The sequence below is a fragment of the Podarcis tiliguerta genome (assembly GCF_965153285.1).
Source record: "Podarcis tiliguerta genome assembly, chromosome: 13".
NCBI classification, from domain to species: domain Eukaryota; kingdom Metazoa; phylum Chordata; class Lepidosauria; order Squamata; family Lacertidae; genus Podarcis; species Podarcis tiliguerta.
The window spans coordinates 45,234,906-45,261,859 of record NC_139546.1 but is presented as its reverse complement, the minus strand read 5'-3'; the positions used below and the strand labels follow the sequence as shown (position 1 = coordinate 45,261,859).

The following is a 26,954-nucleotide window of genomic DNA, read 5'->3' as shown; positions in this document are numbered from 1 at the left end:
GTGTTTTGGGGTGGGGGGTGGGATGGTGGGTTATTGGTTTGTTATTGTGATGTATTTTGTGTGTTTTTTAATTCTTGCATTGTTATGTTGTGAATCACTCTGTGATCTATGGATGAAGGGCAGTATACAAATTTCACAAATATTAATTAAAAAATTCAGGTAGTTTTTTTATTTTATTGTACTTTATGCTTCATTTTAATTCTTCTTAGCCAAGCTGAGAGCTTCATAGGCACTGGAAGGATGTGATATAGATAAATATTTAAACTCTGAAATAGATACAATGCTGAAGATCTAATTAACAAGGGAGTACCAACTTGAATAAAATATCCGGGGAGAGATTAGCACAGCCCCACATAATTGATCACAAGAACTGACATGCACACAACATTAGAATGGCAATGCCCATTACCTTTGGGGGGCCCTGCCCCCCTCAAATATTTAATGGGGGTACAGTCCCTAGGACTTGTCTCCTATGTAATTTATGCTGCAGTAGCCCATTTACTGATGAAACCTTTTTACTACAGAGGCAGTAATGTATCAACAGAAAAGCCAGACAGATCCTTTACATCTTTCTCCTTACTATCTGTTCCCTGTTGTTCAATTCAGGCTTCAGCACAATAATGTAACATTTAGGGGAGAAGATGCAACCCAATAAACCAGCGCTAGAGGCCAAGATAGAGAAGATCTCCACAGCCACCATGTTTTTTCCTTTTGTGCTCAGATAAGTTGGAACAAAGGACACCCAAACACTGCAAAAGGCCAACATGCTAAATGTAATGAACTTGGCTTCATTAAAACTATCCGGTAACTTGCGGGCTAGGAATGCCACAGTGAAGCTGGCAATGGCCAAGAGGCCCATGTAACCAAGGACACAGTAAAACATGGCAACTGACCCTTCATTACATTGCAGAATGATTTCTTCAGTTGCTGAGTGAAGGTCAAAATCAGGGAATGGGGGAGATGTTGCTAACCACACAATACAAATACATGCTTGAATAAGAGCAAAACATAGGACAATAGAATTGGATAGTCCTTTGCCCACCCATTTCCTCATGCTGGACCCAGGTTTGGTGGCCATGAAAGCTAGAACTACGGTGATGGTTTTTGCCAGCACACATGAAACAGCCACCGAGAAGATGGTGCCAAAAGTGGGTTGTCGGAGGAGGCAGGAGACCTTCCCTGGTTGTCCAAGGAACAGTAAAGAAGAGTGGAAGCAGAGCAGGAGGGAGACCAGGAGCGCGTAAGTGAGGTCCCTGTTATTGGCCTTGACAATGGGTGTGTCTTTGTGCCTAATAAAAATTCCTAGCACCATGGCTGTGATCAGGCAAAAAAAGAGAGCAACTGAGGTCAAAGTGATCCCTAAGGGTTCATCAAAAGACAGAAAACTTATAACTTTAGTGATGCATTCAGTTCTGTCCTTGTTTGGAAATTCATCTTCTGGGCACTGGAAGCAGTCAGACACATCTGAAGAATAGAAAGAAACCACCTTTTAGTGCCAAGTCACATGTTAAACTACACACTGTTCTCTTCTCCACCTCCCATATTGAGATTATATTGTTTCATTGGATCACAAAATTGTAGAGTTGGAAGGGACCCTGAGTGAAATCTTCCGCAACCCCCCTGCAATGCAAGAATAATATGCATATGTAATATTTCCACTCTTCATTTCCCCAGTATGTTATAGAGGCTTGACTGGCCTCAACCAGATGTTGGGCATTCAGTGTGGTCCCATTAAACAGGACAGCTTAGAATACCCTTTATTCCAATGGGCCTATGCAGTTGTTTAGAATGTCCATGAATAGACAATCACCTGCAAGTAGATAAATAGGTACCGCTCCAGCAGGAAGGTAAACAGCATTTTTGTGTGCTGCTGTGGTTCGCCAGAAGCACCTTAGTTATGCTGGCCACATGACCTGGAAGCTGTCTGTGGACAAATGCTGGCTCCCTCACCTATAGAGAGAGATGAGCTCCGCAACCCCAGAGTCGTCCACGACTGGACCTAATGGTCAGGGGTACCTTTACCTTTAATAATTGTTTTGTATTGTTTTTATTTTTTTTTATGTTGCTATACACCACGCTGCGGGAATGCAAGAGGGTGGTGCATTTTTGCAATTAATTATGAAATAATTGTTATTTCTTTAAGAAAAACATTCAGGTAAGATTATTATCATCACGATCTATATTTTTATGACCTGTTTTAGTTCTGCTGTATTTTTTTCAGTAGATTTCACCTTCTCATGCTCTATAGTCAGGAAGGAATATTTTTATGCCACTGCAAGCAGGGATGCAAGATAGCATGATTATGTATTAAATGATTTGCTTATAACATTCATGCTTTCACATGGAATGTACAGGTTATCTGTAACCATGAAGGGAATTGACCATCAGAAGTTTATCCCTCATATGGCTAACTTTCCCATTCATTTCAAATAGAGATCCAGATGCAAATACCTTGTTTTAACATTTGTCTTATTAAATTAGCTACTACAGTAACATTTGAAGTCTTCCTGCAATCCTGACACTGGGCATTAGACTGGACACATATTAGGCATATTGGATGTCTACTTTGGAGGCAATATTATAATGTGTGCCTCATATAAGTGTTTCTATTACTTTAAGTGGGACAGCAAGGCAATGGTCTGCTGCATGTGTTTGTGTTTATTGGAAAGTAGAAATGACAGAGTGGATTTGTATACAATATTTGATATCCATTTACTCTCCTATTCATTGATTCTTATAGCAATGCATGAATGAGTCTCATTCATTCATTTTACCTATTGCCTCAAAAGTAATTATCCATGTCTACCCTTAATAACTTACTACCCAGATGATAATATTCAAATCAAAGGAATATATATTTGCACAGTTGAAAAAAGAGAGAAAGTGTATTACCCTTCTTGTTCGAAATCTTCCCTTCTGCACAAGGAATGCAATCGTAGCAGCAAAACTTTTCTGCTTCCTTCCTTTTCTTCTGACTACCAGGCTGGCAGTGGTCATTGCACACGGAAAGGGGGAGAGTCTATCCTTAGACATGAAAGGAATTACAATTGGAAAAGTACAGTAGATTGATGGATACATGGATAGATTCATTTCAGTTTTCTGTGGAGAAGCGATATGGACTGCCAATGTTTTAAGACCTTTTGCACTGTCTCCTGGGTGGCACAAGGGCTAGAGAAATCTTAGCATCAGGGGCAACAATGGTGCAGATGGGCACCAGCTACAATACCTAGAATACATGAAAATCCCTGCTAAAGAAGGAATGTGGCAACCCTCACTTTAGAATGCTGCTGTGCCAATTGAGATAGTTTGTCCTTAATCTGGCCATAGCAGAATCCATACCTTGTTTAAATCTTCGTACCACACAATTATATATTCATTAATGATTAATTCTCTTCCTTCAGGTGCACTGGGATCCATCCTACCAACTTTCACTTTCTGGTAGGACTGATTTGGAAATGTTATAATATTCATGATGTCAAATCCACCCTCTGTTTCCCGCTTATCGTTAAAGGACACAGTTTCTCCAGCTGAATTGTTAAAGGAATTGCCTTGAAGAAAAGGATGGAGCTAATTGAAAGAGAGAAAGAAATGAAGGCACTTGAAAGGAGGGAAACAAATGGGGGGGGGGGTTGAAACAAAGGAGAGAATTCATTTTTACCGACTATTATGGTTTAAGGCAGGCATAGCAAATTTGTTGTCCTCCAGACTGTTGCCTACATTTGTCACCAGCCCCACTCTGAATGGCCAAGAGTGAGTTAATAGGGGGATATATTATGCATTTTCAGGCTACAGTTATTGGGGGGAAAGGTAAGCCAATAAATCAGTTCCAGGCATAATATATACAATCCAATCTCATCAATTTTTAATGGAGTAGAAATTGGATGTATCGCAATTCATACTGATCTGCTCACTGATAAAAAAAAAATCTAATGTGGAGACATTACCTGCCAAGGCTGCAGATCTTGAAGAACCAGTTGGTTAACCTTTGAACTGAACCCTCTTTGGCAGGACTGGGAAGAGACCATTGCATGCAATGCATGAGCCACAGCATAAACCCCATTGTAGATACTATAGCTTTGGCCAGTCATGGGCACTTCATAATAGGGTGCAGGAAGATTCTCCATCTTTTCCTCCCCAGTACATGCCCTATCAACCTCCATTGCCTCACTGGGATCTCGAAGTTCACAGTTAAATGCTTGCTCCCAAAAGTCATTGAGAAAAGCATCTTTCTGCATCCCATAGGGTCTTATGTGCTGAAGAAAGTCTTGGAATCCCAAAAGCTCTTTTGAGTGAATTGCAAAGGAAATGGCACCATGAAACTGCTGGAGTCCCCACCCGCTTTGAAAGCCTGTTAATATGAAATCAATCTGGGTTGTCGTAATCCACACCTTGCTAAACGATGCATTTTCTGTTTTTCCAAAAACATGAAGAAGAATAATAGTTTTGAGCCATGAAATCGTTAATGATTCTCCATAAACAAGAAGTGCAGTCACGTTATTATCTGCGAAATGTAGATGGAGATTTGCGACTATACCAGTTAGTTTATCCAAGTCATCAAAATGAGAAATTTGTGGGATTCTTTGTGTGAAGGCTGAACAGATTTCGTGCTGGGAAAGCAAAGGCTCCAGGGTCTGTAAGAAAAGTTCCCCACTGTTGTTATCCACAGGAATAAGTCCTACCCATGTCCATCCAAAATACTGAAGTAACTGGACAATCCCCATATATTGAAGTCTTTCATTTGGAACCATGCAATAAAGGGAGGGAAACTGACTGATAAGCATATCCTTGTCGGGAAATGAGCCATACGTAAGCTAAAAGAAAATTATTATCAGATATTACCATCATCATCAATGACATTTATTCATCAGTTTTTACAGTGAAGTGTTTCAAAGTGATTTACAGGCTAAAAAAGAGCAACAGCAACAGCAGCATAAAAAAAGAAGAAGTTAAAACCAAATATAGAAGCAGCAATAAAGGTAAAAAGGTAAAGGTACCCCTGCCCGTACAGGCCAGTCTTGCCAGACTCTAGGGTTGTGCGCTCATCTCACTCTAAAGGCCGGGGAGCCAGCGCTGTCCGCAGACACATCCGGGTCACGTGGCCAGCGTGACAAGCTGCATCTGGTGAGCCAGCGCAGCGCACGGAACGCCGTTTACCTTCCCGCTAGTAAGTGGTCCCTATTTATCTACTTGCACCCGGGGATGCTTTCAAACTGCTAGGTTGGCAGGCGCTTGGACCGAACGACGGGAGCGCACCCCGCCGCGGGGATTCGAACTGCCGACCTTTCGATCGGCAAGTCCTAGGTGCTGAGGCTTTAACCCACAGCGCCACCCGCGTCCAATAAAACTAGAACTAATTTACATGTGCACACCTGTAGTTGTTTCTGGAGAAAAGTTAAGAGGAATGAATTGTTTTTTGTACATTTTTTTGCTCATGCAACAAAGATTTATTGAAGCAATTTGTGGTTCTGCTGGAAGTTAAAGGGAACAGTGCTTCTGCTGGAATTTTCTTTTCCTGGTTATCAGGATATGATCCAATTTCTGGGATTTATTAATTGTCATTCCTATTATTCCCTCTTTCTGAACCACGCAATTGTTGACAGCATGACAAAAGAAGAGTGTAATTTACTACAACTGTGTGTGTGTGTGCTCCAAAATCTCCTAATATCTGTAACTGTGCTTAAAACAAACAAACAAACAAACAAATATTAACAATGATTCTGAGTTTTTTCTTGCTCTCTCCATGTTGATCTGTTCCAAGCCACTGTGTTTGATGTGAAGGTCTGTGTTTGCCCTTCCACTATAATGTAGAATTGAAAAATGGTTATAATTCTCTCCCCCCCACCACCATTTTAGCCAAATGGCATGGAATTTCCATATACAGGAGACCCTGTACATTGGATTAGCATGCCACATTAAACAAAAATAGAACCAGGTGCTATTGGAGGAAATGAGATTCGCTTTATAAACTCTTATGGAGCTGTGGAAGCAGGGGGCTGTCTCCTCCTTACCTTAAACAAGTTAAGAGGTAAGCTGGTTGATATGTTTTCTGGCTTGTATATTTTGTGACACTGGTTGGATATTTGTGGTCTAGCTTTTACAGGCCTGCAGAGTTCTGAAGTGCTCTTGAAGTTTTTCATAGAATCATAGAGTTGGAAGAGACCACAAGGGCCATCGAGTCCAACCCCCTGCCAAGCAGGAAACACCATCAGAGCACTCCTGACATATGGTTGTCAAGCCTCTGCTTAAAGACCTCCAAAGAAGGAGACTCCACCACACTCCTTGGCAGCAAATTCCACTGTCGAACAGCTCTTACTGTCAGGAAGTTCTTCCTAATGTTTAGGTGGAATCTTCTTTCTTGTAGTTTGGATCCATTGCTCTGTTTCCGCTTCTCTGGAGCAGTAGAAAACAACCTTTCTCCCTCCTCTATGTGACATCCTTTTATATATTTGAACATGGCTATCATATCACCCCTTAACCTCCTCTTCTCCAGGCTAAACATGCCCAGCTCCCTTAGCCGTTCCTCATAAGGCATCGTTTCCAGGCCTTTGACCATTTTGGCTGCCCTCCTCTGGACACGTTCCAGTTTGTCAGTGTCCTTCTTGAACTGTGGTGCCCAGAACTGGACACAGTACTCCAGGTGAGGTCTGACCAGAGCAGAATACAGTGGCACTATTACTTCCCTTGATCTAGATGCTATACTCCTATTGATGCAGCCCAGAATTGCATTGGCTTTTTTAGCTGCCGCGTCACACTGTTGGCTCATGTCAAGTTTGTGGTCAACCAAGACTCCTAGATCCTTTTCACATGTACTGCTCTCAAGCCAGGTGTTACCCATCTTGTATTTGTGCCTCTCATTTTTTTTGCCCAAGTGCAATACTTTACATTTCTCCCTGTTAAAATTCATCTTGTTTGTTTTAGCCCAGTTCTCTAATCTGTTAAGGTCGTTTTGAAGTGTGATCCTGTCCTCTGGGGTGTTAGCCACCCCTCCCAGTTTGGTGTCATCTGCAAATTTGATTTGAGTAAAGGGGTGATGGCCCATAAATCACTTCAATTCATCTTGTTATACAGTCCCCAAACAGAGCTTTAGAACACACATGCATAGACAGACAGACAGACAGAGAGAGAGAGAATTCCTACCTGTGGAATCTTATAGAAACCTAAAATGTCTGCCATTAAGGAAGAAATATCAGAGCCAAGACCACCAATGACAGATATAACCTTTTTCCGTGTGTCACATATGTAATTGGGAACAAATTTATGTGACTTGAAGAGGAGGTCTAAGGTGGTACGATAAGTTGCCATTGCATTATAGTAGCTGTCATAGATGTGGAAGCCAAGTGTAACATTGGGCAAGAGTGTGGGGTTCTTGTTGATCTCATCCACAGCAAATGCCAAGGAAAGGATGTGCTGGTAAAATTTCGTTATCATTCTGCAAAGAGAAGGCGTTTATTACAATGCCTGAAGTTGTTATATCACCATACCAGAAATTTCTGTGTGTTTCTTACTTCAATTAGAATAAGCATATCCTTTTATTTCTGCTCTGCATCGGACTTTGTTCTGCCAACTGTCAGAATAAAGAAAAATGTGGAAACCTAGATGTAGATTTGAGTTTCACAGGATTTACAATCTAATTGCCCAATTTCTTTTGGGAATTATAGGGTCAGAACTGCCTAAATTGTATAGAAAATTATTTATGTAAGCTACTGCAGCAGCAAGAATGTTACTTGCACAAAAGTGGAAAGAAGCAGAAGTCCCAGCAAAGGAAGAATGGATACAAAGACTTATGGAATATGCAGAAATGGCGAAACTTACCTGAAGAATAAGAAATCAAGAAAACAATTTTTTCAAAAAAATAAGATGGAAATGGTTTATTGCATCTTTACAGATAAATTGTAAACAGATATAAACATTAGCAGGATTATTGTAATAACCTGCAGTTTTATAAGAGTATATATTTACAGTAGATAATTAAATGAGCAAGTTAAATGAACCTGGATATGCAAAAGATATTTCACAAATAAATTTAAGGAACCGCAGAAAGAGGGGGGTGGAAATCAAATCTTGAAATGTTAAATTGATTGTAAAACTAATGACATATATACATTTGAAAAGTAGAAATAAAAAAACTAAAGAATAAATAAAAATAAAAAAGGAATTACAACCTAAATGAAGTGTCTTATGAGGAGAGGAATCACCTCCAGCCTCAAGAACATTGTGTGCTGATCGATAAAATGGGACTGGGCTTAATTTTCTTGCTATTATCAGGTATTTAAAATGAATTTGACATCCTCAAAATATACCTGGCCACACTCATCACTGGTTTTTTTTAAAATTTATTTATAAAAAATAACAAACAAACAAAAACAAAACTATTCAGAGATATATTTTTGTAGTTGCTTATGCAGATTCCTTCAAGTCTTCATTTAAATTATTTTGCTTTCCCCCAAAACTTATCAGCATGAGAAAATTTGTTGTAATTGTGTGTGGTGTGGGTGTGTCCTACTTAAACATTTCTTTGTGATCTTGCCAATGACAAAACGTGTAGAGGGGTGGGAGAAAATTGCAATTCCCTACTCTGGAACTTGAAACAGTTTCTGAGAAGGCGGTTCTTTGAAGTCAATTTCCAGAGAATGGTAAATGATCTGAGAAGCAATTCCACCAATGATGAAGCCTCCTGGCTGGTGCCACTCATGGGGAACAGGGACGGGTTCATTTGTGGGGCACCCCATGCTAGCCACTTTGTACACTGTGTGAGGCAGCAGAAGCAGGAACATAAACAGAAGCATCCAGTCAGCAAAGCCTTGCCCTTAACACAGACTCTCCTCTGCTCATTTTCAGTAACTGCTTGACTTAAGCAAACCACATTGGTTGGTACTTCACTCAGCCTTCAGTATTCCTGGGAAATAGCAGACATTGTCAACATCATAATTTCAAGTTGAGGCAGACCCTACCTGCCTCTTGCCCTTTCTCCCAGTGGTCTATGGCACAGGGAGTTATTTATTACCACTTCTAAACTTGCTCGGTTGGAATTTTTTTATTGTCTTTTGGAAAAACTGTTCGAGCTTTGGGCAGATGAACAAATTATAGTGATTTCAATATTTCCCGAGAGATAATTATTCCTTAGCACGTTTCGTTGAAGTGACTCCCCCCAATAGCAAATCTTAGTTCTTTGCACACCTTATTTTTTATTATAGTATTTTATTAAAAATTTCCACAAGATAATGATATTTAAAACTACAGAAAACTACTAGGAAGTTTTCTCCTAAAGGCAATTATCAGCCCCCGCATCCCACAGAAGGCAGCAGCCCCTTCCAGCTTTCACCTGGAATTCTGCCTTTCTCCTCCCAACCTCTCAATCTGGGAGACTGACATTTCCCTGCCTCCCACCCAGGGCGCTCCTTCAACCATCTACCACCCCCATGAGTACACAATCCCAATTCACTTCACTTGACTCTAACCATGTCTATTCAGAAGTAAATCCTATTGTATTCAATGGGGAATACTCCCAGGTCAATTGTGATAGAATTGCCCTCATAGGAACCACTTCTACACACAAGAAGCTGGCATAAAGCAAGCCAGCGTAAATTAAGGCAGCTTAAAGTTTCACAAAACGCTGCATCGGCCTGGCAAAGGGGAAACAAGCCTTTGGAAAACTGGCTTAGGCTACAGTGAAGGTCTCCCGACTCTGGTCCTGCCCTTACCATACACCCAGAATTCCCCCTTTTGGAGAATTACACCAAACTACCTGTCATACTTTGGATGCGGGTGGTGCTGTGGTCTAAACCACAGAGCCTAGGACTTGCTGATCGGAAGGTTGGTGGTTCGAGTTCCTGCAACAGGGTGAGCTTCCGTTGCTCGGTCCCTGCTCCTGCCAACCTAGCAGTTCGAAAGCACATCAAAGTGCAAGTAGATAAATAGCTACCACTCTGGCGGGAAGGTGAATGGCATTTCCTTGCGCTGCTCTGGTTCACCAGAAGTGGCTTAGTCATGCTGGCCACATGACCCGGAAACTGTACACCGGCTCCCTCGGCCAGTAAAGCGAGATGAGCACCGCAACCCCAGAGTCGTCCGTGACTGGACCTAATGGTCAGAGGTCCCTTTACCTTTTACCTGTCATACTGCTTAAAGAAAGATCAGACATACTTCATCTCAGCTTAGAATAACTTTATGCCACCTTCTTGGGCATAGGACTGCCCTCCCTGTGTATTAACCTCACCTCACAAGTGGAAGGGAGCAATTCTGTACACAAGAAACTGGCATAAATCAGACCAGTGCAAATTAAGATGGCATAAATTACACCAGATCCAATAATTAAAAACCTCCAAGGAAGGAGAGTCCACCACCTTCTGAGGCAGTCCATTCTACTTTTGAATAACTCCTACTGATGTTTAGCCAGTGTCTCATTTCTTCTAACTTGTATCTATTGGTTGACGTCTTAACCTCTGGAAAAGGAGAAAACAGGCTTGCTCCATCCATGTGTCACTGACAACCCTTTAGATATTTGAAGATAAAATCTGGATGCTGGAAGAGATCAGATGGGTGGGAAGCATTCTGGTGGAGGCTCCTTTGGAGAACTTGGGTGTTTATCACAACACGGACTTCTCACCCTCCCTCAAGTTCTTGAGCCCTCCCAGTGGCGATGGGCACTCCTCCATAACCTGCTGGTTTTTCCCAGGGTGAAGGTGACATGAAGGTTGCAAGGATTCCTCCACAAATGCTCAGGGTGATTCAACACTCCAGCCAGTTGTCTGGTCACATGGTCTTGAATTGACCAGCTCCCAGCTGGTCATGAGGTGCAGCAGTTTGCTCTTAGAATCATAGAATCATAGAGTTGGAAGAGACCACAAGGGCTATCGAGTCCAACCCCCTGCCAAGCAGGAAACACCATCAGAGCACTCCTGACATACGGTTGTCAAGCCTCTGCTTAAAGACCTCCAAAGAAGGAGACTCCACCACACTCCTTGGCAGCAAATTCCACTGTCGAACAGCTCTTACTGTCAGGAAGTTCTTCCTAATGTTTAGGTGGAATCTTCTTTCTTGTAGTTTGGATCCATTGCTCTGTGTCCGCTTCTCTGGAGCAGCAGAAAACAACCTTTCTCCCTCCTCTATGTGACATCCTTTTATATATTTGAACATGGCTATTATCTCACCCCTTAACCTCCTCTTCTCCAGGCTAAACATGCCCAGCTCCCTTAGCAGTTCCTCATATGCTCTGATGGGGCATCTTTCTGCTTCTGTGCAGTGACCCAATTTCAGCTTCCTGGCTCCCATCAAGGCTCCCATCAATCCCAGCACCGCTAAAAAACCACACACACACAGCCATAAAAGAGAGCAGGCTCTTCAGCCTAGGGTGGGGGGAAGGCTTCCTGTTGGTTTCCTTTCCATTTCCTGCTTCCCAGACAGTCTCTCCTGGGTCCTCTAACTGGAGTCTGAATATTCAGTGCAGGGCGAATTCCCATAATCTCTATTAGCCATGTTGAATGCTTGGTAACTGTCATCCAACAACTGTGGAAATCACTACCGGACATAAATGGTAGTAAGGGTCATTATTGGAGAGTGAGAGTCTCCTCCCTGCACAGGGGCGTCTTATCCACAGAGGCTAGTGGCACACAGTGCCAGGGCACCAAGTTCTGGAGGGCGACAGGGAAGAGGTAGAGGACTCTTTGCCGCCCTCGCCCGCTTCCGCCATGCCGTGCTGAAGCAGGGCTGTGCCGGAGCCTTCACCTGCTGTGGCCACCATGGCACGAAGTGGTCAGCTGAGCTGGGAGCCGCTGTGGCCAGCCTCCGCCTCTTCCACACCAGAGGAACTGGCCTCCAGCCGCTGCCCATCTCCTCCAGCCCCGCAAAGTGGCAGCACCATCGTCCCTAAAAAAGGTTGGCAACTCTGGGAAATGGGGGGGGGGAGGCACCAGAGGGATCTTTGCACCATGGTGCCAGATATGCTTAAGATGGCCCTGTCCCTACACACTAATTTCTGGATACATAACATTTTCTCAGTGGTAGAGAGAGATCTCTACATTCTTTTGGATAGGTGTGGGGGTTGAAAAAGTGGCCACAGGTCTCCAGGAAGGACTTGGGTAGAGAAAATGTCATGGCTCAAATGAGGATCCTGTTACTTCAAGCTTTCAAAGGTAGCATTGCTTACAAAAAAAGAGAGTCCACATAATCACTTAGGACTTTGAAGAGTCCATGATCTGTTACACGATGTTATAGCGTAACAGAATTGATGAATGTGAAAACCTCACCTGAATAATACCATTGGCCTTTTGCTTCAGTAAATATTTAAAACTAACACATACCAAGTGGTACCTTGGTTGTCGAACGGCTTGGCTCCTGAACAAATCGGCTCCCGAAAGCCGCAAACCCTGAAGTGAGTGTTCCGGTTTGCAAACGTTTTGTGGAAGCCAAAAATCTGATGCAGCTTCCGTGGTTACCAATTGAGTGCAGGAAGCTACTACAGCCAATGGGAAGACACACCTTGGTTTTCGAGTGGTTCTGGGAATCGAACGGACTCCTGGAATGGATTAAGTTTGACAACCAAGGTACCACTGTACTCCAGATTAACATAATTGAAAAATATTTTTCAAAATAGTATGACCACACTTGGAACCCTCAAGCAAAAGTTATATCAGTTATATGAGTTAAAACTGATGTATGAGAGGTAGAGTGGAGAATAGTCCATGCGTAACAAATAATTACAGTGGTACCTCAGGTTACATATGCTTCAGATTACACACACTTCAGGTTATATATAAAGCAGGAAATGAGACAGAGGATGAAATAAAAAAGTATTTATATGGAAAGGATATACCTAAAATTAAGAAAGAAAAGATTCAAGATCTAAACTCCCCAATAACCACGACAGAGCTTCATCAAGCGATAAGTAAGATGAAACTGGGAAAATCACCAGGTCCAGATGGTCTTACTGCAATACATTACAAAAAATTAGAAGAACCATTATTATCACCTATGAAAACACTCTTAAATAGAATACTAGAAGACGGGAAGATTCCCAACACCTGGAAACAGGCTCACATAGTAGTAATCCCAAAACAAGGACGAAATAAAGAGTTTATAACCAATTACAGACCAATATCATTACTAAATAATGATTATAAGATCTACGCACAAATATTGGCAACAAGATTAAAGACAGTTTTGCAGGATTGCATAAATAAAGAGCAGGCAGGGTTCTTGCCGGGCAGGAAAATGAGTGATAACATAAGAACAGTGATTGATATGATCGAGTATTTAGACATGAAACCGAGTAAGAAGGTAGCCTTTGTTTTTGTGGACGCGGAAAAGGCGTTTGACAAAGTATCATGGAAATTTCTAAAAATATTATTAGACCAGATGGACATGGGGGACCAAATTACAAGAGGGCTAAAAGCAATTTATGAACAACAAGAAGCAAATATAATAATAAATAATGACACAACTGATTATTTTAAAATACAGAAGGGCACCAGACAAGGGTGCCCGCTTTCACCATTATTATTTATTTTGGTTTTGGAAATATTAAATCAAGAAATCAGACTGGACCAAGAAATAAATGGAATATCCCTAGGAGAGAAAATATACAAAATAAGGGCATTTGCAGATGATTTAGTCTTAATGGTGGAAAACCCAAAGGAAAGCATAGCAAAGGCTCTAGAAAAAATGGGAAACTTTGGAAGGGTCTCAGGTTTTGCCTTGAATAAAGAAAAAACGAAACTAATGGTAAAAAACATGGGAGATCAAGAGAAAAAGGAACTGGTAGAAAAATTTGGATTACAAATTGTAAAAAAAGTGAAATATCTAGGAATACAAATAACAATGAAAAATATAAATTTGTTTGAAGATAATTATAAAAAAAACTGGGAAGAAACAAAAAGAGAAATGGAAACTTGGACAAGACTGAATTTAACACTCTGGGGTAGAATTTCGGCTATTAAAATGAATATTTTACCAAAACTCTTGTTCCTTTTTCAAATGATTCCCATAATAGGTAAAGATGATTGTTTTAAAAAATGGAAAACGGACCTAACAAAGTTTATATGGCAAGGCAAAAAGCCACGGATCAAATATAAATTACTAACCGACACAAAAGAGAGGGGAGGTTTTGGACTCCCAGACCTGAGATTATATCATGACGCGGCATGCTTTACTTGGATCAAGGATTGGATCAAATTGGATAACAGTGACATTTTGGATTTGGAGGGATGGAACAACAGATATGGTTGGCATGCCTATTTAATTTATAACAAAGTGGCAGTACATAAAGAATTCCTAAACCACGTAATTAGAAATGCATTATACAAGGTCTGGGTGAGATATAGAAGGTTGTTAGAACCGAAAACCCCATGGTGGGTCTCACCGTTAGAAGTAACATCTGTTAAAAAGAAAAATACCATAGGAAAAATGGCGACATACCAGCAGCTCCTAAAGGAAGAACAGGGCCAACTAAAATTAAGACCATATGAAGAGGTGACCCAATACTGTACTACATGGTTTCAATATCACCAAATTGCACAAATATTCAATCAGGATAAAACAATAGGATTTGAAAAAGATGAATCAAAATTACAAAAAGTATTATTACAAAACTCAAAAAAAAATATATCCAAAATGTATAATTTCTTATTAGAATGGGAATTAAAGGATGAAGAAGTAAAAGAAGTTATGATCAAATGGGCATGTGATATAGGATATGTGATTCGGCTAGAACAATGGGAGAAATTATGGAAACATGATATTAAGTTCACGGCATGTTACATAATAAGAGAAAACTTTATGAAAATGATGTACCAATGGTACTTAACTCCGGTTAAATTGGCTAAAATTTATAAATTAAATTCGAATACCTGTTGGAGATGTAAAAAAGAAATAGGAACAATGTTTCACATGTGGTGGGAATGCCGACCTATTAAACAATTCTGGAACGAAATTTACGAAGAACTCAAAAAGATGTTTAAAATATCTTTCAGTAAAAAACCAGAGGCATTCCTTTTGGGCTTAATTACAAACGATATTCCCGAAAATCAAAGGAAAGTGTTCCTTTATGCAACAACAGCTGCCAGGATGCTTATAGCAAAAAACTGGAAAGGGAGGAAAATTCCATCAGTGAAAGATTGGCAAACTAAATTTTGTGAATACATAAATCTGGCAAGACTCACAGCATTTATAAGGGGACAATCGGACCAGAAATTATTAAAAGAATGGGGTTGTGCAAAAGAGTATATGAAAAAACATTGTTCTGGAGTAAGTATATTGGTATGTAATGAATGATGCTTTACAGGGTTAAAGGGAAAAAAATGGTGTACATATATAAAAAAAAAAGTATAAAGATGAAAGTAATTTAACCAGACACAACAATACAGTAAGAGTAAATTTACTGAGGTTTTAGAACAAAGGAAGGAAGTCATTATGTGTAAATGTATGTAGTGATATGTTTTGTTTTCCTGTAAATGTGTGCTTTTTCGTTTTCGTTTGATTTTGTTTTGTTCCCCTTTTTTCTGTTTGTTTGTTTTTTGTATGTTCCGTTTTGTTTGTTTGTATAGTATTTTTTTTGGATTCAATGTTTGTAATTTTTGTTATGATTTTGCACTGGAAAAAAAAAAAAAAAAAAATAAAAATGGTAGTAAGGGTCATTATTGGAGAGTGAGAGTCTCCTCCCTGCACAGGGGCGTCTTATCCACAGAGGCTAGTGGCACACAGTGCCAGGGCACCAAGTTCTGGAGGGCGACAGGGAAGAGGTAGAGGACTCTTTGCCGCCCTCGCCCGCTTCCGCCATGCCGTGCTGAAGCAGGGCTGTGCCGGAGCCTTCACCTGCTGTGGCCACCATGGCACGAAGTGGTCAGCTGAGCTGGGAGCCGCTGTGGCCAGCCTCCGCCTCTTCCACACCAGAGGAACTGGCCTCCAGCCGCTGCCCATCTCCTCCAGCCCCGCAAAGTGGCAGCACCATCGTCCCTAAAAAAGGTTGGCAACTCTGGGAAATGGGGGGGGGGAGGCACCAGAGGGATCTTTGCACCATGGTGCCAGATATGCTTAAGATGGCCCTGTCCCTACACACTAATTTCTGGATACATAACATTTTCTCAGTGGTAGAGAGAGATCTCTACATTCTTTTGGATAGGTGTGGGGGTTGAAAAAGTGGCCACAGGTCTCCAGGAAGGACTTGGGTAGAGAAAATGTCATGGCTCAAATGAGGATCCTGTTACTTCAAGCTTTCAAAGGTAGCATTGCTTACAAAAAAAGAGAGTCCACATAATCACTTAGGACTTTGAAGAGTCCATGATCTGTTACACGATGTTATAGCGTAACAGAATTGATGAATGTGAAAACCTCACCTGAATAATACCATTGGCCTTTTGCTTCAGTAAATATTTAAAACTAACACATACCAAGTGGTACCTTGGTTGTCGAACGGCTTGGCTCCTGAACAAATCGGCTCCCGAAAGCCGCAAACCCTGAAGTGAGTGTTCCGGTTTGCAAACGTTTTGTGGAAGCCAAAAATCTGATGCAGCTTCCGTGGTTACCAATTGAGTGCAGGAAGCTACTACAGCCAATGGGAAGACACACCTTGGTTTTCGAGTGGTTCTGGGAATCGAACGGACTCCTGGAATGGATTAAGTTTGACAACCAAGGTACCACTGTACTCCAGATTAACATAATTGAAAAATATTTTTCAAAATAGTATGACCACACTTGGAACCCTCAAGCAAAAGTTATATCAGTTATATGAGTTAAAACTGATGTATGAGAGGTAGAGTGGAGAATAGTCCATGCGTAACAAATAATTACAGTGGTACCTCAGGTTACATATGCTTCAGATTACACACACTTCAGGTTACAGACTCCGCTAACCCAGAAATAGTACCTCGGGTTAAGAACTTTGCTTCAGGATGAGAACAGAAATTGTGCTCCGGCGGTGCGGCGGCAGCAGGAGACACCATTAGCTAAAGTGGTGCTTCAGGTTAAGAACAGTTTCAGGTTAAGAGCGGAACTCCAGAACGAATTAAGTACTTAACCTGAGGTACCACTGTAATACTGAATGATAAATTCAGATATGACTGAATGTTTCACATGCCCAGAAGAGCAAATTCCAAGTAAGGTGAGTGTGTGCCTAAAGTTATAACCTCTTTACTCCTAAATGCTACATCATTGTGTTCAAGCCCCAGATGAACAACAGAGAACAACTAATTAAGAGAAAGTTTTAAAGAATCTACCTTGTTGTTTTCTGCTACTCTATGACTGTGTTAGCAAGGTACAGAGATTCCTAAAGTATTGATTTTGTTTTGATGAGTAGACGAGGACCCTGCCTCAAAAAAAGAAAGAAAAAAGAAAAAGAAAGATCCCAGAAAAGGTACATTATGTATTGTCAGCAGCTGACTTTTGCATAATGAATGGGATCTTTGGATAATGGGTGGTACATGAATGGAATAACTAAAATAGTAGTAGTAGTGTATTCTGCTCTGGTCAGACCTCACCTGGAGTACTGTGTCCAGTTCTGGGCACCACAGTTCAAGAAGGACACTGACAAACTGGAACGTGTCCAGAAGAGGGCAACCAAAATGGTCAAAGGCCTGGAAACAATGCCTTATGAGGAACGGCTAAGGGAGCTGGGCATGTTTAGCCTGGAGAAGAGGAGGTTAAGGGGGGATATGATAGCCATGTTCAAATATATAAAAGGATGTCACATAGAGGAGGGAGAAAGGTTGTTTTCTGCTGCTCCAGAGAAGCGGACACGGAGCAATGGATCCAAACTACAAGAAAGAAGATTCCACCTAAACATTAGGAAGAACTTCCTGACAGTAAGAGCTGTTCAACAGTGGAATTTGCTGCCAAGGAGTGTGGTGGAGTCTCCTTCTTTGGAGGTCTTTAAGCAGAGGCTTAACAACCATATGTCAGGAGTGTTCTGATGGTGTTTCCTGCTTGGCAGGGTGTTGGACTCGATGGCCCTTGTGGTCTCTTCCAACTCTATGATTCTATGATTCTATGATTCTGGTAGTAGTAAGTGCAGTTGCTTAACAATGGTAAAAATGTGACATATGAGTCTACAGGGGGATCTAAATACTGGGGGGGGGGGCACTGTAAATAAGTCACAATTTAGATCATTATAACCAAAGAAAAAATTCTCTATGGAAAATAGTGTTTTATAATTTCCTGCTCTCTGGTGCTATCTGGTGTTGCATGTTTATAGTGCATTCAAATTGCTGTTTCTTTACTAATGTAGCTGAGTCCTGTGTATAACAGTTGCACTAAGTGTTTAGTAAAGATTGTGGAGGCTTTAAAGCTACTTGGATTTAAATAATAAAGTCAGCTATGAATCAATAAAAGTGTACAGATCGCTGTCTATTATTACAACATGCATTCTGGGAATAAGTGAGGATTCTTTTATATCTCTGATAATCACAATAATAATCAATGTTGAATGTGTAGTGTTGCTCTGCTGTGAGATTACCTTATGGGGATTTAGAATGAATTAAAATACAGTGGTACCTCGGATTAAGAATTTAATTTGTTCTGGAGGTCTGTAACCTGAAGCGTCTGTAACCCGAGGTACCACTGTAGCGGCTCCCATTTGGTCTTCCTTTCTTTGCCAGGTGTCAAAGGGGAATAACATAGGGACTTGCTGAGCCCAATACACAGGCAGGCAGCAGGAGTCTGACACCATTATATTTCTAGGCATCTGATTTCAAGAGAAATGTCTGGGTTCCTTGTTAACAAGGGTTCTCTGAGAGACATAAAGTTTAGCTTCCTGTTCTCAGGAATTTGAATGGGCACATTTCCTGGAGACTAAACTTTCTTAGCAGCATAGCTCAAACTTTTTACAATCTGCTCCTGAAGGTTCTCTGGAGATGGTCTTCTCATGAGCCAGAGGCGTCACATGGGGAGAGGTGATGGAACTGTGATCTGGTGCATTGCAGCTGGGGGGGGGGGAAGCCCTGTACATGATACCCCAGAACTGAAACACAAAATTGCACACACTGTAAGAGACAATTAGACAAAAATATAGAAGGGACCAGGGCTTTTTTTCAGCTGGATTGTGCGGAGGGCAGCTCCACTTTTCAGGTGGACAGCACAGGAAGTCCCTGGGCTGAGCTTCCTGCCTCAACTGCTGTAGAGCAGAGAAGCACAGAAACAGAGAAAGGCTCTGCGCCCCATTCTGAGCAAGCATCGGGATGCGTAAGCATTTTAAAGGCTTTTATTCCTTTCTGCCTTAACTGTTGAGTATCTATGAGAGAGGCATAAGGAGCTTCCCAGAAGTATAGCTTCTCTGGGAACCTAGCTCAGCACCAAAAAGGGCTTTCTCAGGCCTCGCTGGAGCCAGCTCCACAGTCCTACACTTGAAGAATAACAGCTTAAACATTTTTGAATATCACTGTCGAACACTGTTCCTTCCTGGTGTTCAATTCCTATGGGGATATCCATGCCACCTGCTGCTCTTTGTGTCAGTGGACACTTATTAGCTGATCTGGAAAAAGAACTAACATATTGACTATGAGGTGGGCGGGGGGGGGGGATGTCACTCAGGAGCCAAATGCCAAAATACCAATTATGGACCACTGGGATCATGGAAACTCTTATTATTTGTTCACCTGCCCCAACTCCCAAAGGCTTTTGAAAATATCTACTACTATTCAAGGCATGTATTTGTATCTCAAAGGCATGACCAATCTATTTCTCTTAAGAAAGGTATTGCGAGAATTAGCTACCAACCAATGTAGTCTGTTAAATCTGGCAGTGTCTGCTGATGAACAGAGCAGAGTCTCAATCTAGAGAGAAGCTTTGCTGACAGGATGCTTTGCATTCTGATGCTCCTACCTTTGCTGACTGCTATAGTGTCCAAAGTAGACACTCTGGAGTGTCCTGTATATGACCCCCACACTGTTCCACATGAGTGGTTGCAGCCAGGAGCTCCTTTCATTGGGGCAATTGTTTCTCAGATAATTTACCATCCTCATGAATTTGTCTTCAAGGAGCATCCTTCTCAGAACCTGTTTGATGTTCCAGAGTAAGGAATTGCTTCTTTTGTTCTGCATGTTCTGAAGCTGGGCACACACATACAAATCTCTCTAAGTGACAGAATGCCCCCCCCCCAAAAAAAGGGTAGGTGTTGCCAACCCCAATCACATCCAAATTCTTTTCCATTGTGTTATTCTTTTATTCTTTTTTTTGCAGTGATACCTCTTTCCATTGTGTAATGTGACATGAGGTTTGGGTTAAGAGATTGCATTTTTCTTTAATTTGACCAAATTTCCATGTAGGCAGATGCACACCTTGTCTGCAGGAAAATCAACTTACTCCTTAACTTAAAGTTGCACTTGTATTTGCTGCATTCATAAGAGAGCTCCAATAGTGCGTTTAGTTTGCCTTACCTAAAAAATTCTCATTCATGGTCAGATTCTGCATTTTCCTCTATTTTATTGTAGTTCTTCCACTGCATCATTTTACAAGGAGAGGTATGTTAGATTACTTGATTTGTGCTATCTCATATGCATGATGTTCTTGTCATTTTTCAACTTTTCAGCACCTTGGCATTTTACTTGATTTTGTTCATGAAATTGTCAACTTCAGATCTTGCTCCTTCATAACTCATAATGTATTCTGGATATTGAAATAGAGACCAAAAATAGTATCATTGTGGTGCATCATAAATCACCATAAATCACTTTCTTCTTCTTCTTCTTCTTCTTCTTCTTCTTCTTCTTCTTCTTCTTCTTCTTCTTCTTCTTCTTCATTGAATGGGTATATTTCACTTTATTTTATACAGGGCAACCCAACAAAATTTACAAGCACACAGACAGCCCCCACTCCCATATAGATACATTGAACAGGAGAAAGATATACGGTACATTTAAAAACCCCAACCCATTTCTAAAAGTTTTTGTTTGGCACTGAAAGAAACCCAAGCTCATTCACATGAGCTGAATAATATTTTTATTACAATATAAGTTGCCCTAATACAAAATATAACCAAATGTATTTATTCAAAGAGAAAATTGCTAAAAGTTGGACAATGGATTCCTCCACCACCCCCCAGTTTTTGCAGCTGCCTTCCTGGTGGAACCAAAATGTTTTTGTTAGAATCCATGTCACTCTAACACAAAATTCAATATGACATGGCAGCAGTAATCATCCTTAATATAGAAAGGGATGACTGAATTCTACCTCTATATGCAGAATGGTGACAAAATTCTACCAGCACATCCTTGCCTTGGCGTTTGCTGTGAACGAAATCAACGAGAATCCTAAGATCCTACCTAATGTCACACTTGGATTCCACATCTATGATAGCTACTATGATGCAAGGATGACTTATCGTACCACTTTGGAGGTGCTCTTCAAATCACATAGATTTGTCCCCAACTACCATTGTGACAGACAGAAAAACCTCATGGCTATCATTGGCGGACTTGGCTCTGATACCTCTAACCTCATGGCAGATATTATAGGTTCCTATAAGGTTCCGCAGGTAGGAATTCTCTCTGTATATTTAAATTTGTGTGAGAGTGATTTAGGCTCTTCTTTCTTATGCTAAGCTTTATTTTGTAGTTCAAAAGGAGGGAGTTGACAAAAGAAGGGATTGACCAAAAGAAAAAGAAAAATCCTTCTAAATTTACCCATTGTATTGTATTTAGTCTTCAATTGTTATTTAACATTTATTTATGCAAAGCCTTTGGCTCTTAATTATCTGTGGCTTCCATTAGTGGGTGGGATGTTTTAATCCTGCTTTCTTCTTTTTAAAATGTGGTGGAGTCTTCTTTGGAGGTCTTTAAGCAGAGGCTTGACAACCATATGTCAGGAGTGCTCTGATGGTGTTTCCTGCTTGGCAGGGGGTTGGGCTCGATGGCCCTTGTGGTCTCTTCCAACTCTATGATTCTATGATTCTATGAAAATCCCCCACCAATGTTGCCTTTTAGCTTTGTTTTTCATTTATGGTGGTTTTAATGAACATGTTTGTTTATATAACGGAACACATTTTGAGTTACCTTCGTAACAAAGCAACCAATAAATCAAATAATTAATTTATTATAATAACAATACATTCTATATCCTTGGGAAATTCGACTTCAAGTGTTATCTGTAACTCTAGGTTTCCAGACTGTTTCAAGATATAGTAGTTGTATAATCAGAAACATAGTCACTCCTAACTTTTCCTTGCAATATCTGTCCATTTTCTTTCAGCTCACATATGGCTCATTTGCCCCACAAGAGAATCATATCACTCAAGGGCCATCCTTTTTTCGCCTCGTCCCAAATGAAACTCAGCAGTATATGGGGATTATCCGGTTACTCCAATATTTCAAATGGACATGGGTTGGGCTTCTTCCAGTTGATAATAGCAGTGGCGAACATTTCTTATGGACGCTGGAGCCATTATTTTCCCAGTATGCGATCTGTTCAGCATTCACAGAAAGAATACCACAAATAGCCCACTGGGATAGCTTGGAGGAACTTGGTAATACAGCCACAAAGGTTTATGTACATTACACAAATAAGAAAGTGACTACCTTTATTATATATGGAGAATCATTGACTATATCATGGCTGAGAACTATTATATTTATACGAGACACTGGAAACAAGGAGAACACATCACTCAGAAAGGTGTGGATTACGACAACCCAGATAGATTTCATATTGACTGGCATTCAAAAGGGCTGGGGTCTTCAGATGTTCCAAGGTGCAATTTCCTTTACAATCCACGCCAAAGAGATTGCAGGGTTTACGGAATTTATTCAGACCATAAAACCTTATGGGCCCCAGATAGATGGTTTTCTGAAGGACTTTTGGGAGCAAGCCTTTGACTGTGTGGCTCCTAATCCCAATGCCACAACGGATATTGATGAAATATGTACTGGGGAGGAGAGGCTGGAGAGTCTTTCTGGGCCACACTTTGAACCGCTCATGACAGGACACAGCTATAGTATCTATAATGGTGTTTATGCTGTTGCATATGCTTTGTATGTTATGGGCTCTTCCCGATCCAAACAAAGAGCCAATAGGAAAGGTTTCAGTATTGAACTTGAAGATGTTCAGCCTTGGCAGGTAATGTCCCTACAAAGAAGTATTTTTATTTCAGTAGCCAAATAAGTACAATGTGCGGCTATATTTAGCTTTCTCCTGCATTAATCACTGAGGATATGGAGTTGGATATTGTATTGGCTGAATGTATTTTATAGGTGGTGGTGGTTGTTTAAGTCACTGGAGTCTGAATATGCAATGCAGAATGAATTCCCATAATCCCTGACATTTAGTCAAGCTGAATGCTTCATGAGAATTGTAGCCCAACAACTTTTGAAGGCACTACCTGACATAAGATGAACTCTCCAATTTGTTTACATGCCACATTCTTTTTTTGTATTCCTTCTATCTTAGCTCTATCACGTTCTTCATAAGATTTCATTTAACAACTCAGCTGGGGAAACCATTTCCTTTAATGACAAATGGGAAATGGGAGGTGGCTTTGACATCATAAATATGGTCATATTTCCAAACAACTCTTTCCAGAGAGCGAAAATTGGTTGGATTGACCCAGAGGCTCCTGAAGGAGAAGAACTCATCATTCATGAAGATCTAATTGTTTGGCACAGTGGTTTCAACCAGGTATGAATTGTGGTACGGATGAGCTGAAAGGTGCTGCATTCAATGTCCTTATGGCCTAGGATTGCCTTGCTGCTTTTCTAGGCAGTATTCTGGCCAATCACGTCATGAGAATAATAATGCTGATAGAACACTTTATGCTTTTGGACAAAGATTGATGTGACAACTTTGTCTGAATTTTTTGAAAAAGCTCTGGTCACAGAGATAACTTTGCACCAGCACAAACATTACTTAGAGAAGGGATTTCTTGGTTCATTTTCACTTTTTTCATTTTTCCTCCTCCCCCCCCCCCTTGATTTGTTTTTCCCCGGTGATTAGTTTCCATAGGTGGGGAAAGCTTAAATTTTAGTATAGCAGTGATTGGTAGTAGTATAAAGGTAAAGGTGAAGGTACCCCTGCCCGTACGGGCCAGTCGTGTCCGACTCTGGGGTTGCGTGCTCATCTCGCTTAAGAGGCCAGGAGCCAGCGCTGTCCAAAGACACTTCCGGGTCACATGGCCAGCGTGATGAAGCTGCTCTGGCGAGCCAGCACCAGCGCAGTGCACGGAAACGCCGTTTACCTTCCCGCTATAAAGCGGTAACTATTTGTCTACTTGCACTTGGGGGTGCTTTCGAACTGCTAGGTGGGCAGGAGCTGGGAGCTCACCCCGCTGCAGGGATTCGAACCGCCAACCATGCGATCGGCAAGTCCTAGGCACTGAGGTTTTACCCACAGCGCCACCTGTGTCCCCATAGTAGTATATTCACATCCAAATACAATGTAGCAACTTTCAGAAGGGTCTATACCCTTTATAGTTCATTCATGTGTGTGTGTGAGAGAGAGAGAGAGGGGGGGGGGAGAGAGAGTGAACTAGATATATATGAACTACACAAACACATATATAATAGTATTGGTTTCATATTAGCTCATTGTCTTTTCTATCTCCTCTGTATGCACATGAGGAAATTGAAACAATAGTGACTAACTCATTACGGTCATACCTTGGGTTGAATGTGCTTCAGGTTGAGCACTTTCAGGTTGTGCTCCGTGGCAACCTGGAAGTAACGGAGTGCATTACTACCAGGTTTTGCCGCTCGCGCATGTATAGAAGCTCAAAATGATGTCACACACATGCGTGGAAGTGGCAAAATGCGACCCGCACATGTGCAGACGCGTTGTGGCATCTTACATTCCTTTCAGGATACAAACAGGGCTCCGGAATGGATCCCGTTCGCATCCCGAGGTACCACTGTATATTCAAATAACTTTGTGGCTCAGTCTTTGTGAGTTCTCTGCTGGCTCAACTACTGGTATTCCCAGAGGTGTTTTCTTGCCTGCCCAGTTAAGTACAGCTAGGTGCTTAAAATATCTAAGGTATCAGCCAAGATAAACAACAGATGTATATCTCTGTCTATCTAATTGAATTTCCCTTTGTAATGCCTTTCATGATTATGGATAGATGATGCCCATTTCTTTGTGTAACGACTACTGCTATCCTGGTAACCAGAAGAAAAGGAAGGAAGGGGAGAAATTTTGCTGTTATGATTGTACTCCATGTCCAGAAGGGAAGATTTCCAATAAAATGGGTAGGTTATGTAGTACCCCAATGTTTCCACCACACAAAGCAAATTGAAAAAGTTATATAAGATTTCTATTCACAAGTGGAAATTTGATTAGCTAAATCAACATCAGTATATGCAGAAGGCAGAAGGGAATGTATCTCCCAATTACTTCCACGGGTAACCAAACTTTGGTTCCATGTTACATAATAGAACATGAATCAATCCATGTTCATCTTGAGAAGCTCATCCAGAGGTGTGCTCATTTGCTTACTGCACCCCTCCTCTGCTGTCCAGTTGTATTGTTGGAGGACCCTAAAATGATAATATTTCAGATACTCCCCTTTTAGGGAATGTAGTAGCTTATCTATAGCCATTCTATTCTGGGTTCAGGCTTGGCAATGGAACTGAGTCAGCCTTGTTTGCCCTGATGGATCACTTCTGCTGAGAGCAGGAAAGGGGAATGTGACCTTGCTCCTGTTTCTTGATCTTTCATCTGCTTTTGATACCATCAACCATGGTATCCTCCTGGTTCAGCTCTCTGGGGAGTGAGAATTACGGGCACTTTATGACAGTGGTGCCATTCCTATCTTCAGGATTGAGTCCAGAGAGTAGCATTGGAATTATTACAATTATTATGATGATTATGATTATGATTATCATTATTTTGCCCACATAGGTAATAGATACTGAAATGAGAAATTTCTAATTTTTAGATATGGCTGGAACCTTCAAACTGATGTATGAGAGGTAGAGTGGAGAACAGTCCGTATGTAACAGATAATTAATACTGAATAATAAATTTTCTTTTTTTTTAGATATGACTGACTGTTTCAGATGCCCAGAAGAGAAATTTCCAAGTAAGGACAAAGATGAATGTATGCAAAAAGTTTTAACCTTTCTTTCTTGTGAAGAACCTTTAGGAATCACTTTAGCCTTTGCTGCTGTTTTTCTTTCCATTATTGCAGTCTTGGTGCTAGCAATTTTCATTAAGCAAAGGGATACCCCCATTGTCAAAGCCAACAACCGAGGCCTCACCTATACCCTCCTCATATCGCTCCTGTTCTGCTTCGTCTCATCATTGTTTTTCCTCGGGAAACCTGGGAAAGTGACCTGCCTTCTCCGACAAACAGTGTTTGGCATCATCTTCTCAGTGGCTGTTTCTTGTGTATTGGCCAAAACCATCACTGTAGTGATAGCTTTCATGGCTACAAAGCCAGGATCCAGCATGAGGAAGTGGATGGGGAAAAGACAGGGGCATTCTGTTGTTTTTTCTTGTTCCCTCATTCAAGCAAGTATTTGCACCTTGTGGTTGGCAACCTCTCCTCCTTTCCCTGATTTAGACATGCACTCAGTAACTGGAGAAATCCTTGTGCAATGTAACGAAGGGTCAGTCACCATGTTTTACTGTGTCTTGGGTTTCATGGGCTTCTTGGCCATTTCCAGCTTCACTGTGGCATTCCTAGCCCGCAAGTTACCAGATAGTTTTAATGAAGCCAAGTACATTACCTTCAGCATGTTGGTCTTTTGCAGTGTGTGGTTGTCTTTTGTTCCAACCTACCTGAGCACAAGAGGGAAATACATGGTGGCTGTGGAGATCTTCTCCATCTTGTCCTCCAGTGCTGGGTTACTGGGCTGCATCTTTGCCCCTAAATGCTACATCATTGTGTTCAAGCCCCAGCTGAACAACAGAGAACAACTAATTCGGAGAAAGTTTTAAAGATTCTGCCTTGTTGTTTTCTTCTACTCTATGACTGCGTTGGTAAGGTACAAGGATTCCGAAAGTATTAATTTTGGTTTGATGAGTAGGTGAGGGGCAGCCACCAG

General features: G+C 41.2%; 1 protein-coding gene across 1 annotated transcript; it reads right to left on the bottom strand.

Annotated features, from left to right (window-relative positions):
- Window positions 1-562: 562 nt before the first annotated feature.
- Window positions 563-8,729, bottom strand: LOC310662643 (vomeronasal type-2 receptor 26-like; the record flags this gene model as incomplete). The annotated part of the gene is made up of 6 exons (XM_083409587.1): window positions 563-1,464; window positions 2,893-3,019; window positions 3,340-3,567; window positions 3,945-4,811; window positions 7,138-7,429; window positions 8,575-8,729. The coding sequence occupies 6 exons, from the start codon at window positions 8,727-8,729 to the stop codon at window positions 563-565; spliced, it is 2,571 nt and encodes an 856-aa protein (XP_083265713.1).
- Between the last annotated feature and the right edge of the window lie 18,225 nt (window positions 8,730-26,954).